Source organism: Chanos chanos, chromosome 5, assembly GCF_902362185.1.
Source record: "Chanos chanos chromosome 5, fChaCha1.1, whole genome shotgun sequence".
Taxonomy (NCBI): domain Eukaryota; kingdom Metazoa; phylum Chordata; class Actinopteri; order Gonorynchiformes; family Chanidae; genus Chanos; species Chanos chanos.
Window position 1 is genome coordinate 35,450,959 of NC_044499.1, and position 20,666 is coordinate 35,471,624.

General features: G+C 40.6%; 1 protein-coding gene across 1 annotated transcript; it reads right to left on the reverse strand.

Moving 5' to 3' along the window:
• Window positions 1–541: 541 nt before the first annotated feature.
• myo5c (myosin VC) lies at window positions 542–19,000 on the reverse strand. Its single transcript, XM_030773325.1, has 41 exons — window positions 18,974–19,000; window positions 18,570–18,680; window positions 17,722–17,893; window positions 17,226–17,370; window positions 16,497–16,653; window positions 15,988–16,131; window positions 15,778–15,859; window positions 15,292–15,399; window positions 14,762–14,868; window positions 14,162–14,427; window positions 13,973–14,054; window positions 13,590–13,730; window positions 13,242–13,364; window positions 12,911–12,994; window positions 12,685–12,813; window positions 12,305–12,402; window positions 11,894–11,980; window positions 11,645–11,756; window positions 8,938–9,149; window positions 8,602–8,767; window positions 8,190–8,336; window positions 7,705–7,869; window positions 7,407–7,500; window positions 7,237–7,300; window positions 6,905–7,085; window positions 6,420–6,513; window positions 5,929–5,992; window positions 5,723–5,803; window positions 5,290–5,470; window positions 4,946–5,039; window positions 4,608–4,671; window positions 4,350–4,518; window positions 3,938–4,022; window positions 3,740–3,838; window positions 3,291–3,445; window positions 2,741–2,830; window positions 2,453–2,603; window positions 1,977–2,268; window positions 1,551–1,725; window positions 809–889; window positions 542–694 (listed from the first exon to the last, which is right to left on the reverse strand). Exons 1-41 carry the CDS (start codon window positions 18,998–19,000, stop codon window positions 542–544), a joined length of 5,232 nt encoding a protein of 1,743 aa, XP_030629185.1.
• Window positions 19,001–20,666: the final 1,666 nt, after the last annotated feature.

Below are 20,666 nucleotides of genomic sequence, written 5' to 3' on the forward strand. Positions count from 1 at the left end.
GTAGTCTAATGAATATTGCATTTATAACGAGTTTGCATACACCATGGTTCAGGATTACAGATATAAGACACACCAGATATTAGTCAATATTAATTTATTCAACACCACACCATTTAAAATAATTACATATTCGTCAACAAAATAAATTTTCAAAAAATATTATAATAAAACCTTCATTCTTGATCATCTTGTGGAGTCTCAAATATTTGTTCCAGCATTCTTTGAAAAGACTTTGTTCATACTCTGACTTTATCTCACAAGGAGTAATCACTCTAAAAAACAGTGCCACAAAAGAATTATGTCTAAAATGTAGCATGATTCCTAAAATATTGAGTCAAAGAGCATGCATCAGTGCAACATGCCATGATTTAGTATAAAATATGTAATCAATGTCATTCATATAAATATTTGTAAAAACCTACACCAATACTCATCTTTCAAGCAAGTGTTCACTGTACTAAATTTTGATAAAACTAAACTGAAAATCTGATCATCCGATTACAGGCATCTTCAGAACTGGGGCACAGAGTTGGAAGTGGCACTATATCCTGGTGAGGAAACCCAGTCTGAGGCTACTGGGGACCTGAAGCTGCTCCAGGGCATGAGGGGAAGGGCTGAAGGGAAAGGTGACCTGGAAGCGATACTCTGTGTCCATCATCAGCTGGGATGATCCCTCCCGATCCTGAAGTAGCCCCTGTTGCCATGGAGAACACAAAGTATGATTGCCAAGGATGTGAAACCATATTAGGTCCGGGCACACACTGGATGAGCTCACACTGGATGTTTACTGAGGTGTGAGGTAACTTACCTGCACCTTGCGGACAAAAGCAGCCGGAACTCGTTTTTCAAAGTCATCAATGGGAGTGTATGACTGCAGTATCTTTACAATCTTTACAGGTGAAAAAACAAATGAGAATAAAATATTAATAAAACACAGTTTTGTGATATTCTGATAAGTGTAAGCGTGGCAAGTGCATGCTACTCGCTATTATTCTTTAAATGGGATTGTTCATAATACTGATAAATATTGAGATATTTGGATTTTTGCATTTAATTATTCACATATTTTTTTTTCCAAAGGTAGCACAAACTGGACCCAGTTTCCCAAAAGGTGAAGTTTGTTTCCTTACACAAAATGATTATGTTGTAATATGGTTACAGTAGTGCTGTTAACAGTTTCTTTTAGGGTGCTCTTAGCAGAGGGCTGAAAAAGACAGGCCACTGAACAGAGTGAAATAAAGAGGACCTCCACTTTGGCTGTGAGGGTACACCTAAACTCAATACACCTAAAGTTGAGACTGTTACTTTATCTTTACAATAAAAGATTTAGGGAGAACAACATGTGTGGAAAATGCACCATAAAATAGAGTTTACAATATTTAGTTATTATCATGTAGTATGATCACAGCATTCAGGATCAGAGCAAAGATTCAGACCAGACAGAGTGAGGTGAACTTTAATAGAAATACAATCATGAGTGTGTATCTGTGTATTTTTTTTTTTTCAAACCGAGGAAAGCCAAAACTCTTTGTGTGTGGTGGATTGTGTACCTGTACTGGGGAGAGTTCAGGGCAGCTCCTCTGGATCTCAGCAGCGTCATCGTCCGTGCTCTTACTGACCTGGAGGAGCCAGGCCACCTGAGACAGCGGCTGGAGTGTTTCCATGGCAGCACAGTTCTGTAAACCCTTCTCCCTCAGCCACTCCTCCAAGTAACTGATGTTACACCTGGCACACGACAGATCAACCTGTTACACTGAGGTCTGACGGCCCTATTTTCAGACCTCTCTATGGTTGCATACCATAAACTGTGATCAAAGGTCCAAACCATGAAAAGTTCACACAAACACACACACACATACACACAGACAATCCTCCAAAAAAAAATCAGTTCACAGTTCACAACACAAACCTCTGGCCACAATCACCTATGCATTTATTCCTCACTCTCATGACCTGGCCCTTAAACCCCAGGTTACCTAATCTGCATGCCCTTGCGACAGGAGCAGAGGTCCTTCCGCAGCAGTATACTGTTCAGTGCTGTAGCTCCCACCAGGTAGAAGAGCTGGCGAACACTCTGGCCCACCAGCTGTGGTTCCATGCCGTGCTGGGTCATGATGCTGTAGAAGGTGCTGAGACGCTGTAGAATGGAGCTGATGCTGTGGAGCTCAGCACTGTCGGACTCATATATGCTGCTGGAACGCTTTCGCAGTCCAGTGGGCTTCATACTGGAGATACCCTGCAGGCTCTCATGTTCCAACATGCCCGAGACTGGGTAAAGAGGACACAGACGCACATACACACGTACACACACTTTAAGGCCCTTGTCTCATAAAATTAGTACAGAAAATAAGGGCCGTACACATTTTGTACAGTGTATGACAAAACAAAACATTTTAAGTTCTACCATAAGTGGACTAAATTAAAAAAAAACGAATATTAAAAAGAGAGTCACCTATGACAGGTCTGAGTTCATCCTCCATGACAGAGATGAACTGGTTATAAAAGCGGATGGCAAGGTCACTGAAGATCTGTCTGTATTCAGAAAGATCAAAGTTCTGTAGGCAGTTCTTGTTTTGCCGAGCACTATTGTGCTTCATAAATTCCTGGGACAGTTCAGACAAGAAAAGTTTGATTATTTCAATTGAAAGATGTGAAATTAGAGCGATTGGCAATGTTTCTAAGCATTCTGCAACACCTTACGATGTTTTGTATGAACAACCAAATACTGTTGTTAGCTCACCTCCTCTCCACTGTACTGCTTCAGACAGTTGAGCAGGTGGTACGTGTTGGAGAGCCAGAAAGACAGCATCTCGAAATTCTGCTTGTGATCCTACAAACAGGACAACCATCCAGAGTCAACCACCCTATTCAAAATCACACCTAGACCCAAAATATCAGCACAGAATAACACACTCTTCATGTGTGTATGTGTGGCCCAGCTCCAGCTTACTGATGAGTCTCATTTTCATCTGTAATATAATACAGCATTCAGCAGCACTGGCGGATCAACATTACAATCAGATTAGGTGTGTGTGCGTTACTGACATACTGTAATTGCACTACACTGGATTGGATACATAAACCTAAATGGTAACCTTTAGTATATCCTTTGTTCCCCTTCTTAGACCCAACACTCAACACCTTTTGATGTTAAAGCTTCACTTTATGTCAGACAAATAATATTCTCAGTTCACTGCTTCAGGTACTGGTATAATGTCCATACACTGTATTTGCTCATTTGTCAGTGTGAAACTTGAGTATAATATGAATGAGTGAGCCTGAAAACCAACTTTGATGATCTTCTTGATGCCGCTGATGATGGAGCACATGAGAGACTTTAGCTTAGTTTCATCGTTGAGGTAGTCGGCGTGTCGGACGCACATGAACAGGAGGTGGGCAGCCAGGCCGGGGATCATGTTCACCACCACACCCCGCGGCTTCAGCTCTGACCAAGGGAGAGATATGTGATTATGTATGAAACAAGGCCAATACAGAGAATGATACAAGGCCAATATAAAGAATACTACCACAAATCCTGTACTAGTCTTAAACTGGCGTAAAATGTTTCTTTCTCCGGAAGTACTAAGCAATACTGAAAAGCTACTGAGCAGCTGAATATTTTTTAAGCAGAGGACATGAGTTGGGATAGGGATGTTGCTTATACAGAGGTTTCTATGTTGAAGAGGTAAACTCTAAGTTTGTACTTGAGCATGAGAGAAGGTGGTGCGAGAGTAGTTACCAAGGATGAGATTCTGGATCAGTCTGGGTTCATCTTCTCTCTTATACTCTAGCATCCCCAGATACTCTTTAGGAATCACTGGAGTCGCTTTTTGATTGGCTGTTTGGGAGATCAGTCAAGAGAGTGAATCGTTAGTTTTATCATCATTAACTGAATCCCAATAAGCGTGGTGTCACTGATAATGGGTGAATTCGTTACCCCTCTGAGGTGCCTGAAGTGCTTTGATTTGGTCTTGGAGTTTCTTTATCAGTCTTTCCTTCATATCAAGTTGTTCCTCAAAGTCCTGGAGGTGAAAAGAATTATGGATAAAAGAGATTAAATAACAGCAGCAATGTCTCACCTGTTGTGCTATATGAGTCGAAAGATAAGAAAGATCAGTCTTTAGCCTTTCATCCTGTTGGTTTACCTGACAGCGGTCATTCTGACATGAACAAAACACTGCGTACTTTGGGTAGCTGTCTTGCTGCTCCCACATATTTCACTACACTAATTACACTGCAATCAAACATTAATCAACTGTTATTAAGTTCATGCTAGATGCATAGATCAAGTCTGTAGATATACAAAGACTGAGAACTGCTGTTATTATAAAGAGGTTAGTCATGCTTGCCATGTTCTCTGCAGTGAGGCGTGAGGTCTCCTGTCTCAGTTTGTTCTTAGCCTCCATTTCACTCTGCTGTTGCCTCTTCAGCTGCTCATTCTCCTCCTCAAGTTCTGCTATCTTCATCTCCTTCTCTTCTTTATCCCTCTTATATGTCAGACTCTCCTCTTCAAACAGCCTGTATAATGTTTGTATGGAATTTTCACACAGTCTCTTTTCGTTTTATTCATAATATTGTCTATGATTAAATGGGGTTTTATTTCCTACCTTCGCTGGGAACTTTCGTCCTCAAGTTTATTTTGAAGTTCAATTGAAACCGTTTCAATTTTTTCTACAAAAGGAGAGAAACTGTTTTTAGTGTTTGGAAAAATCATTAAATTTCACTTATTGTCTCTTCGTCTCAATTATTCTCTCCCACTGTTCTTCCACTATTCTCTTAACCTCTCCTTTTCTGTCTCTCATACTCCACACTGTACTGCTCAAACAGCACACACACACACACACAAACACAAACACATACACACACAATGCTGTAGTGTCTGGTGTCTTTACATTAGTAGTGTCTTTACTTTGGCACTTTGGCTAGAACTTAAGAGAGCCTTTACCTGTCATTTCTCTCTTTTTCTCTTTCAGCTGAGAGTCAAGGTCCAACTTCTGCCTGTTCAGTTCAGTTATCTGCTGTCTAAGCTCTGGGATCACCTGCATGTGTACATATACACAGAGAGAGAAAGAGAGAGAGAGAGCGAGAGAGAGTTCATCTGCAAATGGAAATAAACAGGACTTGCAGGACAGGACAGTGTACAACACTTTTTTGTGACTTGCACTCAGGGCCACCTACACATCATGACAACAGTTGAGGAATTCTGAAGTGGATGACACATCACAAATGTCTAATACAAAGTGGTCACAGTTCATTTTTTAGACTGCACTGCCATCAGCTCAGCTCTACCATGTTTTCAGCGTTGAGTCGTGCCACCTCCCTGCCGATGTTGTGGTTCACATCACTTTTTTCCTGGAAGAGTTTCTGTAGCTGCTCATTCTCATGCTGCAGGTGCTCCACCTTGAAGGTCAGAGTCTCCACTTGACTCTCAAAACCCTCCCTCTGCTCCTTCAGGTGGGTCTCCATAACCCTGAGCACACAGACAGAGACAGAGAGAACGAGAGAGAGAGAACGAGAGAGAGAGAGGATACAGTTATTTAAGATGGACAAACAGATTATGAGTTTATGCTGGTAAAATGCCATTATATGTGTTATGTCAGTTTATATATGAAAAATCTGAAATATATAACATTTATTAACTTTTGCTAACCTACAAAAGAATCATACATATTTCAATAATGAGAATAACAGTTACAATGTTTACATGTTAAAATGACCAAACCTTGTGGCTTTCTGAAGGCCTTCAAATACCAGCAGGAGATCTTCCTCCTCATCTTCATTCTCTGAGGCCTCTTTATTCAATCTACAGCAAAGGCAACAGACAGCAGGGTTTGAGGAAAGGTAAAAGACAACAGGGTGTGAGGAGAGGAGCAATGTGCTACTGTTATGTTCATAAAAAAGAAAAAAAGAAAAAAACAATACAAATACCTCAAAATGGTCTCCTCGTCATTGGTGTTGCCAAGAAGCTGTTTTGTGATCTGACTCATTTTAGCTACACACACAAAGGCAGGTTAAGATGTTAATGTTTGGAATATAAAAATCATTCCAGTCCTTTAGTGCTGCCCGGCCTGCTGGAATTTCCCTTTTGCTATAATTAGACACTGATTTGTACAAGATAAAAAGGCTTATGACCTCCTCGGATAATCAGCAATATATAGTATTAGCAACATAGTTAACATACTTTATTAACAGTCAGCAGAGTCCTGACCCACCAGAGCAACCCTGTTTGACTATATTATCCAGGCAAATGGGAACACTTGTTTTCACATTAAAAGATAATAAAAAAAAAATCTAAAATGTAATCAGCAAATACCAGCCAGCAGGGCTAGTTTTAGGAAGAAAGAAAGCAGAACACCCTTGTGTGTTGCCATGGCTACATGAAGAAAACAGGGTCTAAGAGTAAAGAGATATACTTGTACCTCTTGTCTGCTGTGTCTGTTCCTTCAGCTTTCTGTCCATCTCATTCTTCTGACCCTGAAGACTGGCAATGTCCTTTCGTAACTCTGGTATTACCTTAAAATAAAATGCATTTGTGTGGACATCAGCACTGAATAAAATCACAATACTGTCCCAAAGGCAAGGATAACACTCCGCATGGTGTGAAATGTTTAACTTTTTACTGTAATACTTTTAAACCGAACGCAGATCATCCCACTGATATCTCAAAGTAAATGTTACAAAACAAATCATACTGTGTTTTCATCTTGAGTTGTAACAGTTCAGCACAGTTCTGTTAAACAAAATCAGAGGCCCATTTTCACCACCAAAAGCAGTTTAACTGAGCAACGGAAACCAGAGATGAATTCTGATTTTATCTGATGACAAAAACAGCACTGAAGACAGCACATTAAAGATGACCTTATGTGAACAGGTAAGGACGTCGGCACTAGTTCTGCGTTCTTACTTTGACATGTTTTGTGAGCTGGACGACCTGCTCCTGTAGATCACTGTTGACCTGCTCGTCATCCTTTATCTGGGTCTGAAGTCGAATCTTCTCCTCTCTCAGTCTGCGGTTCTCCTCTTTCAGAACTGTCATCTCCTTCTCATAGTCTTCCTTCTGCAGCTCCATATTGTTCTCCGCCACCCTGAGGAGTCCACCAGCCCTCAATGTCAATATGAGTCTGATGTTCTGACTCATAATAAACTTATAGACTAATAGTTCATTAAGATATTACTAAAAGTTTTCAGTCAATTTAGTCTAGTGAACAGAAGAAGATGGAAAGTGATAAAGCCTACTTTCTCAGCCTTTGCTCTCTTTCCAAGTCTTCTTTAAGTTTGTTCGTGATCTCATCAAAGTTTTCTGGAAAGACAATGCAGTTTGGCTCACTCAGAGTATAAAAAGTACAGGATAAATAAAGATTTTGAGATTTGAAAATTGTCAGACTAGAAAACTGACTGGATCTCACCTTTCATTTTTTGGGCCGATTCTTTCATTTTGAGTTCAAGAGTTTTCTTCTCTTTACTCAGGTTCTCTTTCTGGGTCTGTAGCTGACTGATAACCTAGAGGAGGAATAGTGTACCATTTGGTTATGACAGGACCTGATAGCAATGTGTGAACTGTAATGAGAGAGGCAATCAAAAGGACCTTGAACAGGCAATTGAAAGAGCCTTGAAGGACCTTGAATATCCAAACTATGAAGGAAAAGCAAGTGTGTGAAATAGGCTCAGGTGACTTTTAATTCTGTAAGGGCTGACCCCTTTTACCTGATCAGTCTCCTCTTTACTCCTCTTTTCCTGCTTCTCTAAAGATGCCCTCTCATTGGCTGCTTTGCTTAGTTCCGTCTCTAGTGCCTGTACTCTGTCCACTCCCTGAGCATGTGCGCTGGCAAGGCCTGTCAATCTCTCCATCAAGCCACGGCTCTCTTTACTCTGGATAGAGAACCAAGTGAGAAATATCTCTATTTCAGTAAACAAAGGTAAGACAATATAAAATAATCTATCACAAATAATACATGCAAGGCAGAGTTCTTAAATATTAAGAGACAAATTTTGACCTGTTGCTCAACAAAGCAGTCATTAAACATCCTCTAGTTTGGCAAGAAAACAAAAACAGATCAAATGAATAGAGTTTGTATAATGGAGCATAATTGTGACATAAAAATTTTATAGACTTAAAAACCTAAAGACTCAGACTCAGGGGCTCTCTTTATTATACCCTTAACATTGTTTGTCTATTTAGGTGCCCTCACCTGTTCCTCCAGCTTCTTCCTTAGCTGTTGCACCCTGTAGGACAGCTGAACATTCAACACAAGACGGCGCATTGTCTGGAACCGACGTCTGGCCAACCAGGCCCGAGCGTACTTCTGCAGAACCAAGGCCTTGTGTTCCACTACCATCTGTACAGTCAGCACAGAGAAAAACACTCAGAACCACCTATTCATCTGCAGGTTCAGTTTCTCCTCTCAAAATCTGGGTTTACACTCAATTTATCAGCAATTTATCAGGACACAGGCCATGCCCAATATCAGGATATTAGACATTCCAACACAGATTTCAAATGACAATGACTATGGCACTGTTAACTTCACATATACATAATGAGCACATTTGTAACATGGTAAATTCCTCAAAAGAAGACAATTTTTTTTTGGTCACACCCACCTTTTTATAGCGTTTTCGGGCAAGCCAGCCTCGGATGAAGGCCTGGATTGTCACCGTGGCAGCGCAGAGGTGATGGTAAAGCCGTCTGACAAGGAAACCACGGCAGTAACGCTGTATGACCACAGCTGCCCACACCTGCTTCAGCATTGCTGCAGTCACCATTCGTCTACACAGGATACACACACACACACACACACACACACACAGAGCATTAACAGAGCTCAGCAGTAGTTTACAAGAATACAAATTATTCAAACAGACTAAAGACCTATCAAATACTTACTTAATACATACTTAAATGCAAACATTTAGACAGAGGTTCAGATATAAAGGCACCTGATCTCTCTCTTGCCACGGATATACTGTTGGAGGATGATGGCAGCCTGTCTCATGCGCTGGAACCTGCGTCTCTGAAGCCAGCCCCTCACATGCTTCTGGATGGTCACACAGGCCCCCCGCAGACGGTCCAAACGCAATTTTTCTAGGTATGCCACCTGACCCGCCCGGAAGAAGATCTTGGTCCGCCCAAATTTGTACTGGTCAGAGTCCTGATAGTCAGATATGTAATAGAACATGTGCAGATTAGACAAAAGCAGTCATGAACCCTATATGGAAATATATCATATATTAAATATTATATATACATATACACATGTGTGTGTGTGTGTGTGTGTGTGTGTGTGTGTGTGTGTGTATGTATGTATATATATTTGTTCATTGTTCTCTCACTCATGCATTCATTGATTTATCCATTCTTCCTTTTCATTCCTTCATTCTTCTACTCAACCTTTCAATACTTCCTCCATCACACACATTCCTACACACATTCAGTCCATATTCAGTCAATGTTGTTTAATAGTTTATTAGTATTGTTTATTGTGTGTGTGTGTGTGTGTGTGTGTATATGTGGGTTGGCTGGCTGGCTTTGTCATCAGCAGGGTGTTGTGACGCGTCTAGTGCAGTCTGCTAAACGAGCCATTGCATGTAGGGATGCCTGCAATCTCCCTCCTTCAGCCTCTGCCGCCTTCAGCCTCTGATCTCCCACCAATCATGCACCTTGACACTCCCCCACAGTTCTCTGAAACCTGACAAGCCATCAGGGGCTTGAAGAACAACAAAGGTGCAGGACCTGATGGCATTCCAGCAGAGGTGCTCAAATATGGGGGGTACCTCCTCACACGCCGCCTACACCTCCTGATCACAAACATCTGGAAGTCCGAGATCCTCCCTCAGGACTGGAAGGATGCAAACATTGTGGTCATCTACAAATAGAAGGGGGACAGAGCAGTTTGTGGGAACAGCCGTGGAATCTCTCTCCTCTCAATCGCAGGGAAAGTACTGGCAAAGATCAGGCTCAACAGACTAGTGGAGCACATTTCAGAAAGTGCTCTCCCGGAAACACAATGCGTTTTCCGGAAATCCAGATCCACTACTGACATGATCTTTGTCTTACGGCAGCTGCTAGAGAAGAGCAGAGAACAGCACAAAGACCTGTACATAGCCTTCATCGACCTCAGCAAAGCCTTTGACACCATAAACCGTGAGATGCTCTGGAAACTGCTCTCCAAACTTGGGGTACCAACCAAGTTTCTCTCCATCTTACAGCAACTGCATGATGGGATGCAACACAGGAGGACTCCAATCAGAGTCCTTCAAGGTCAACGTTGGGGTGAAGCAAGGCTGCGTCTTGACACCAGTCTTGTTCAATCTCCTCCTCTCAGCCATTACCCAGCTCTTCCACCATGCTCTGGGAGACAGAGATGAAATTCACCTAGAGTACCGCCTTGACGGAAATTTATTCAACATCTGACGATTCCAGGCCCATACAAAGACAAAGACATGCCAAATCTGTGAACTCCAATATGCAGATGACTGCGCTGTCTTGGCACATAGCCCAGAGTCCATGCAGCATGCCCTAAACACAATCTCCAGCCTATACCAGTCCTTCGGTCTCCAGATCAACATTCACAAAACTGAAGTCATGGCACAGCTCACCATCCAACCTCCTTCACCTCCCTGTTTCCAAATCAATGGTGTTCCTCTCAGAATAGTTCACCAGTTGTCACAGCCTGCACCTCATCTTTGGACTTTTAGTTTGAAATGTCTTGTGCTCCTGTTCCTTGTGTGTTTCCACCCCTCACCTGATCCTGTTTGTTGTATTTATTAACCTCGTTCCCCCCTTGTTAATTTCATCCGATCATGTTAGCCCTGTTTAGTTTTCCTCTTGTATTTAAGCCCTTGTGTTTCACCTGTCCTTTGTCTATCGTTGTTTGTGTTTCTACACGCTGTTAGGTTGCACCTTTTTGTTATCGGTTTTGTTCCAGTTTGCACCTGTATTTTTATCTTCATTTTGCAAGTAAAGTCCTCCTTTTTGTCACCACAACCTTCGTGTCTTGCGCTTGGGTCCTGCACCACTCCCGCTGTGACACCAGTTCACCTACCTTGAAATAAACAGGTCACCTGTACCAAGACAACCAAACAAATACATCACACCATCCAACAGAAGGACCGAAAGACGTGCCCAGTGACACCCATGGGCAGCCGGCATTACCCCAACATCTGGGTTCCCTTGGCCCACCTGTGGCCTCCACAGCCACATGAAATGGCACCAGCGTCAACTGCGCTGAACTCCCCCCCCCCCCCCCCCCCCCCCCCCCCGGAGCAAGCGTCATCATCGGACACGATGGACAGCTAAACCAACCAAAAGTGTGTGTGTGTGTATATATACACACACACACACACACACACACACACACAATAAACAATACTGATAAACTATTAAACAACATTGACTGAATATGGACTGAATGTGTGTGATGGAGGAAGTAGAAGAATGAAGGAATGAAAAGGAAGAATGGATAAATCAATGAATGAACAAATGCAAGAGTGAGAGAACAATGAACAAATGGAGAATAAAAAAGAATGACCTGTATGAAACCAGCTTAAACACAACGAGTGTTTAAAAAATTACTTCTGTGCACGTCAAAACTATGGGCACAGCTGGGCACACTGTGAATCAAGGCAGAACCAAACAGCTACTCACAGGAATAAGTCTCTGCAGCACTGTCTTACACGTTTGTTTCTTGTCGTTGATTGACAGCTCTGACTGGGTCATCAGTATACTATAGCGACTGTAGAACTCAATATATGTCCACCTGAAAACCCCAAAGCGAGTGAGATCAGAACACAAGACAGATCATGATACAAAATACAGAATCAGGACAGAATTGACTGATGTAATCATGAAGGGAAAGCTATGTACATATTCAGTAGTTGAAAATCACTCAGTCACCTAGAGGGGTAGCTCTGAGCGCTAATGCGGATGGTTTCTAACACGCCACAGGCCCGAAGCTGCTGGACCACACGTTTGGAGTCATACCTGACCAAACACCAATCACAGATTAATCGATAACAAACTCCAAAGATACAACATTTACCTTAGCCTCAACCTTTAATATACAATATTCCAACTGATTATTGTAATGTGCAAAGTTAACTGGGTTAAGAGCTCAGGGTAACAATTTTACCTGGTAATGAAACTATTTTTAGCTTGCTGTTCACATTTAATAAAGGATGTAAACACAATCACATTGATCACTTATCATAAATTCTAACAGCTTCACTGATATCAAAAATTTTGTTTTCAAGACATGCGATACACAGTAAAGAGTTTGTATGTTAGCATCTAGTTAAACACACATACTCAAATGGCAGCTTCTCCTCATTGGGTTTAATACAGCGAACGTAATGAGGTGTCGTGGCATTAAGCGTTTCCATCAGTAGGTACAGAGAACTGCGAAACTGGAACAGGAACATGAAAATCAATGACGTGTATGAAATGGGAGAGAAAGACACAGTATAAACCACAGAGAGAGTCAGTCTTCAAGACTCGCTAAAAATGGCAGACATCCTGAGCTGTAACAGTTTGCTGTTTTCCTTTTAACATCTTTCACAAAGATGTCCAATGTATTTATGAAATTAATAAGCAATCTTTTTCTCGCAAAATTGAAATTTCTGTGGTAAAGTAAGGAAGACAAAATAAAAATTGAATGGTCTCTATTTTATAAGCATGTGCGTCTGCACCTTGTCTCCCACAGTGGTCCTCAGCTGTTTGTTTGATTGTTTCACTCCAGGGCGAGCTGGTCTCACTTTAATGCCCTTGATCATGGAATTCTGTTCTTTCTCCTGAAAGAAGTCTGCTAAGAAAGGAAACTGACCACAAAAAGTTTCAAAGGTCAAACCTCCAATCATTTCATCTCATACTTTCACTGAAATTCCTGAAAAGCTTACTGATGGTAATGGAGAGTACCTTGCTAGCTTTCATGATGTCAACCAGTTCCTCATATAGAGTGTCTCTATTCTTCTCCAGGAACCCTTTACACTGATACTCTACCTGAGGATGGAAGTGGGTATTTTTATCCATCAGAACACCCTTTTACTAGATTCTTCTTACCATATAATTCTTCAGATATAAAATTTCTTATCAGTTCAAAGTTACAAATGAGATTTATATTTTTGTTACAGGCTGTGCATGGCGTGATACAGGGAGAGAAATATAACAGACTGTGGTCTCATACCATAACATATGTAAGACACATTTCAAGTAAATTTCAAGGGTGGAAGGTGTGCCAACATCTCACCTTGTCTGCAAAATGCTGAATAACAAAAGCCTCATTTGATAATCTGGGCTTTTCAAACAGTGGCTTTGAGCCAAGGTAATTGTACAGTTTCTGCAGCCAGTTCTGATCTGTGCCCTGAGGGAACTAACAGCCAAACAGTACGACAAAAATGAATACATAAACCCACAATTACAATTTTACCATCATTACCTTCTTTCACATCTATCTAAGAATACTTGAGAAGTGTTTTACCACATGTGAGAGCGTATGCAATTTCAAAAGCTGGATTACAAACTTGTGTCTACATGGATGAAAAGTCTAAAGTGCAGTAAAACTGAGAATTGAGATGGAAACTGCAGGCTTCATTACCAGACACTCCTCATCAAGCAAATCCAAAATTCCCATCTTTGCTTCAATGAGGTCAATAACAGGCTGGTTGTCATAGAAATCAATGAGTGTCCATGGGATGTCCTCTTTCATGTATTCCTCTTGCTCCAGTTTAAACACATGCTGATTGGGAAAAATTACAAACTCTGAAAATCACTGTGTTAATAAAACAGTCTCTTGTCTGGGTCTGTATATGTAAATATCTGAAAGATTCATTTATTTTCAAGCCTAAAAAAATGAGCTCTAGGTCAATGAGCTGCAGAGGATCTTCAAAGCTACATTAAGTTTGTGGTAGGTTTCCATGGCAGCGCACTTAAGTGGTGCTAGGGCAGCTAAAAAAAACATTCAAAAGCAGGATCACTTACCAGATTAAACTGCTGCTGCAGCTTCTCATTAGCATAGTTGATGCAGAACTGTTCAAAACTGTTCACTTCAAATGTCTCAAACCTGAACACACCAAGGAAGCGAGCTAAATCTTTGAAGCTTAGCATCAAATACCCCAAAAATATGATGCTACACATTACAATTCCAAAAACATCTCTGCCTTCACCCACCCATAGATATCCAGGACTCCGATGAAGGAGTGCTGTTTTCCAGGGATCTGCAGGGCAGAGTTGATCCTGCGGATGATGCAGTCAAACAGGTGGGCGTAGATGTGCTTGGCCAGGGCATCCCGAGCATTAACGGCACGCTCCGCGGGCACGGGTTTGACCACAGTCTCCGCTGCCACGACGATCCGCCGATGGCACAGCCAGCGAGACATGTCCTCAGCACTGACCGCCAGCAGAGTACAGAACACTCTCAGGTGTGCATCAGAGGACTATAAATACAGAGGGAAAGAGAGAAAACCAGGGAGGAAGAAGTATGAGAGAGAGAGAGAGAGAGAGAGAGAGAGAGAGGTAGGGTCAAAATGAGAGGATAATATTAACCTTTGGGTGTTCAGAATGGAAGACTTACAATCTGCTGCAAATATTTATATCAAATGCATAGAGAGACATGTATTTTTAATCAGAGGGCATTCCATTGATGTGTAGAAAATACATATAAAATTGGAATTTTTTTAAAATTACATTTGAAAACATGTACTTCAGTGTACACACAACATGTGGACTTCGCCCACAGTCTAATCATTGTGCTGAAATGAAAAGACATACGCTAACAGCCGACTTGTCTGTGCTGACGCTTTTGACCTCCACATTTCCCAAGTGTAGAATGGCAGCCAAAACCTTAAACACATCTGACTGGAAGTCCTCTTTTAACCCTTCAAACAGGCATAAAAACAAACGCACAGGCAAAAGAGAAAATGGAACTGTTAAAAAAAAAATTGTGTGAATTGTACAATTTTAAATTCCACGCAAGGCAAATCTGTGAAGATCAGTTGTACTGACTGACATAACAGAAGAGTTCTGTGGGAGCCCAAAGAGGCAAATATTCTGGCAGACAGACAGCGTGTCTCCCTCCTCAGGGCTCTGAGTGAGTGAACTCCAAAAGCAGGGGAATCCGAACTGATTTAACTTAAACATTCAGTCAGCGCGTAAGCTTTGAGGCCTGGATCTTTTTGAAATATTATAAGGCAGCAGATATCCAGAACCAGGAAGAAAAAAAAATCAGTAACAACGCTTTATCATTGCTTCACAGCTCTCTCAGCAGGCTACCACTAAGTGTTGAGAGTCTTTTTACTTACCCAACAGTGTGAAGGTCCTGCGTGTCTCCGCCATGTCAGCTCTGTCATCCACACCGTCGATCTGCGTCTGCCCGCCCATGCAGGTGTACCTGAACTCATTCGCACTCTCTGCAGGAGAAAAGAGATGGAGAAGACCGGGTAAGAGGAGGTCACATTCATACTAATCTATCACACAAGCCATTTTAAAATGCATCCAAGAACCAACAGAGATCCTGTAAAATATTAACAGACGCAATTTTTTTAGAAGAAAGAAAAGGACAACTTTGAGAATTTTGAGAATTTCAATTGTAACATGCTTTAATATAATAGTAGAGACATTATTAAACCAATAATTAAAAACCCCATTCCTCAAAATGATTTTTAATTTTAATTGCAGCCTATTCTGGGAAATCCAGAGGCTGTGATAAAAGAACTGTAAAACTCAGCAAACTACGAATGATATCTGTAGTAATTCTTTCCCTTGTCTTTATTTGACCAGACACTTACTTAAGTTTAAGCTCTTGAATTCAGACTGGTTGGCACAGGCACACATCTGGTAGAATATATGATAGTTTCTCTCGTTTTCTGACTGTAAAGGACAAGAAATTTTAATTAGTGAACTTACATTGTGCCATTCCATTCAGTGTAGTTCATTATCATGTATTTACAACAAAAGCAATCTATATATTTATAATACCACAGAGCTGCATGCCTTACCTGGAACACTACTCTGGACTTTTCCAGAAGGTACGTCCTCATATTGGCCCCAATAATCTGGTATTTCCTATCAAAGCTGATCTCAGTATACTTTCCAAAGCGGCTGCTGTTGTCATTTCTGGTGGTTTTTGCATTACCAATTGCCTTCAAAGAGAGTGTAGCAATCATAAGACAGCTCACATGTAATTTCTTCCCCGATAGTTTCCCCAGATCAAAATGAATACATTGAAAACTGAGCCAAATAAATAACTGAAGTATTTGACTGACAAAATCTTCCCTACATTCATGTAACAACACCATAGCCTCCTTGTGTCCTTACATTATATACCACACGTTTGAACGGGCTGGATATGTGAAAGCATTATGATGAAAAACCAGTAGTTTTTTTTTTCTATACTGAATCAGAATATCAATCATTCAAATACAATCATTCAAAGACTCGAGACACGTATTTAACCCAGCTGATGCCAGTTAGCTGATGTGCTAAGATTAAGAGGACAAGCATGTACCTCAGTTATTGGGTTAGATGCCAGCACCTTGTCTTCCACTCGTGTTTGGCTGCCAGATTTGCTGACCATAGCAAAATACCTCATAGCGTAACGAGCAGACACAGTCTTCCCTGCTCCAGATTCCCCACTCACTATTATGGACTGGTTCTTGTTATTCCTGGACATGAAATATACTTGCCTTTAATACTGTGTGAAAGCTTTGTATCTTACTTATATTTCAGATTCATACTACTGCCAAAGAAGTCATATCAGATTTGGAATTCCACAATGTTTGTCATCTGCAGTTATTGTAATGTCAAGCATTCCAAAATACACCCAGATATTACACACTCAAACTTCCCCATAGCTCTACACATAATTGAGCTTAATGGCAAAGTCCTCTAGGATATACTGCTGGTAAGTGACACGTTCATTTCCTGATATAAACACATGCACTACTGATGAATGCAACCTTAATTGTTTTAAGAACAGTTGCATTTCCTCATTTTTATGTCTGTCTTCACAATGAAGCTCAGACCATTGATACATTTAAACTGATCGTACAGTCACACATGTATTTATAGCTCTGAACATGACTATAAGATTAATTATGAATGTGCTCTCTTAACAAAATGCTACCAGGTTAATGTGAAAGAGCATGGCTTTGAACTGAAGAACAAAGTCATAGAACTCAAAACTAGAGATTTCATATAAACCTGTCAAGGGAAGGAGAGGAGTATTGTGTTTTACCTTGCCATCTGTTTATAAGCTTCTTCTGCCACTGCAAATATGTGAGGATCCAGGTCACCCATGTTCTGCCCCGAGTAGGCATGTATGACGGCATCTCCGTAGATGGGCAGCTGTTTGTAAGGGTTTACTGCTACCAGAATAATGCCTGAAACATTCACATATATTGAAGGCTGAGAATGAGAGCTAATAGCACTGGTACAAATCAGTGCATCATTCAACTGGAAAAGCAATTCAGCAATCCAGAGGTGAGAGGTTTTAGAGGTGAGAGTGAGGCAAAGGCTTCCTAATTATTTATAAGAGAAGCCAAAGAACAACACCAGCTTACAGGTCAAACTGACAGAAAGTCTTCCATAACAAACTGAAACCATCAATCAACATGAAAGTGGGTTTGAAAAAAAAAAATATCAATGTCTTGGATATATTCTTAGCATTCTGTAAATACTACCTGTGCATTCTGTAAACAACAAAAAAAAGCTAAACACAGCTGAAAACGTACCACAGTATGTATAAATGATTTTGGACTCCACAAACCGCACTTTGAGGTTGTGGAGGACGGCTGGCTCATGGAGGTAACTGAGAGCAGTGAGGTCATTCTCTCCCACCAGGATGTCTGGGTTACGGAGGGGTGGCAACTGCTTACCCCCTGCTTCCAGGGGGTAGACAATACTCTACAAGAGAAAGTGACATACAGTCCGAATGAAAGCCACATCAATTCACATCATAAACTATGGAATTCCACCTACAACACAATTGTGAACTCTAAGGGTGGTTTCACACAGACTAAACTGTAGTTTGAATGGAGGCTTCCATGTATTCTAATAGAGGAAAAATCCACTCAAAATATTCCTTGGTCCACCAATGGTCTTTATATTTGTTTTATGATCAAACCTATTTTGTGTCCAAAAACAGTGACATTCTGATGTGTATTAGTGTTTGTAACGAAAGGAACTTTTTTCTTTCGTCTCAATAAGGTCTTAGAGGCAGACTGTAGGCTATACTTGGTGCACGTCTCTGAAAAAGAGTAAGCGCACTGTAACACCAGGTATGACATGTGCTAACAATATGTGGTCATTGTGGGATTCCATAAAAGCCGTCACTAGTATTCCTGTTTTTCATGCTCTCACGTGCCACACCGATGACAATGCACTTCTTTTGGTTTTAATCGTTTCATTTGAGAAACACAAATGAATAACCTATCCTACGACATCTAAAACTCATCGCCTTGGACGGAGCAACCAAAACAAATGGAAGCATAGCTTTACACAGAATAACATGACATTGCAGGCTCCCTGAATTCGGCTTCGATAAACCGCTTCTTATAATCAGTGTTATAAATTTACTTACGGTGCCATCTTCGAGTTGGAGATCTAAAACATTATCTCCTGGTTTATAATCTTTCAAAATCTCTGCAGACTTCCAAACATCCTCGGCATCAGGGATCCACACTCTGTTATACTGCAGTACAGAAAGTCTGACATGAACAACAGAACTCTCGCTCTCTTAACAACAAAACAATACTGAGAGACCTCGGGAATGATGAACCACAGCTGTGTATGTAACCATATGTTACAGAAGTGAAGTGTCGTTATTAACAAATGCAATTTTACAAAAAAATGTCAAAATTATTTAGTTATCCAAACCGGAAACGGCGTGTTTCTGATTCGTATCTCTCACGATGGAGATATTGGAGATGTGATATTTAAATTTGATAAATAAAAAAACAACAGAACTTTCATTTTCAGTCCTACCTTGGTGTAAAGCTCTGAGAGAGCCATGACAACACTAAAGTTATCCGTGCACTTGACATGCACAGTTTTTCATGGTTACCGACAAGTGCGTAAACTCTAGGCCAGCCAATTTTTGTGGCGTAAAGTGTGGTACTTTGCAAAAAGTTGGTCTTTCCAACTTTTCCCACGCCGCAGCACACCTGTTCCGCGGACTTTGACTTCTTTTCGCTTACCCAGCGTCCTGTGACAACTGCTTAACAAGAGGGTGTGTTCATTTGTACAAGGATTCAGGAAACAAAGCGAACAGGATTCTCAGCCTTGCAGGTCACGCTCCTTGGCTGTGAAGTCACAACAGTAAGAGTTGATTACGATATATTTTTGTAGCTTTAGCCTTTTTAAAACAAATAAACATTATTTCAAAGTGAGCATGTCATTGTGCCTTCGATATGGCCCAAACCCATCATTTAATCGGTGCTTATTAAAAAAAGTATTTAATCATTTATGTATTTATTTATTTACGCAGTATTCATTGTAAAAATCCCACAGGACATTTAAACGCCTAATTTAAAGCTGAATGAAAATAAATGTTAATGTGCAGTCATTGCAAAGAGGACATAAGAATGTAAATGGGGGAAAAGACACGGTTGAGGATTCATACAGGTGCTAAAATTTTAAAAACGAATTTTCTTTAGCCAACATGTACTAACCGATGCTAGTGTGGAACAGCGCACCGTTAGAAAGAGGCAGGCATAGCACTGATGGTGATACAAACAGTTTTATTTGCACATACTGTCAGAGTATGTAAGTATTTGAGACAACTTAAAACAATTATTTACCAATGTTTTGTCCAAGACTTTTTTTTAACCAAATGCTTAATTCTAAAATAGTTTCAGGCCATCTTTAAATTGTCAGAAAACACATGGCACAATCACATTTCTGTAAACAATGGACAGCGAGACACATTGAGGCCACAACAGCAGCAAGTTTTCGGGTATTTGTCGGGCAGACTTGGAGTGTTAAGGTTTAAGAGCCTACAGGGAACTTGTGAGTTCCCACATTTGCCATTTAATTGCTGGTATGAAAAAAATCTGAAAATTAAGTAGTATTTCAGCCCTCCAGGAGCATGAGAACAGTAAGCAGCAGAAGTAAAAATAGTCAGTCAATTTACACAAAGTCGACTTCAAACAAATAAATAACCAACCAGCAATAAGGATTATTTCAATCTCTAAGCAACATGTTTTAAGTGCTATTGCAACACAGTCTTTGGTTGTATTACACAGACAGTTCATAGTGATGTTTACAGTAATACTGACACCTGTGGGGGGAAAAACTTTCAGCAGTAGAGAAACACTGGTATAGAGTACTGAGTTTGTGCAGAATGGTGTTTATATGATAAATAAAAATAAGTGCAAACCAGTACACCTGCATTTGTGGACCAAAGTAACATCTTTAGTTACACATATAAGAGTTCTTTGGTTATTATATAAATACTATCACTTATAATGACTAGAAAAGGTCTAGACTAGCTATATCACAATATATTAAAAGTCACCCCTATCTCTTGCAGCCAGAGAATACTTTTTTTAACCTAATGAAAAAACACGTACCTATTGCTTGACATACTAATCATAATGACAATTCAAGCTTTCCAGAGTAACCATAGTGCATAAATGCCCCTGAACAGTGGCACTGTTGCCCAGCAAAGTGTGTAGAA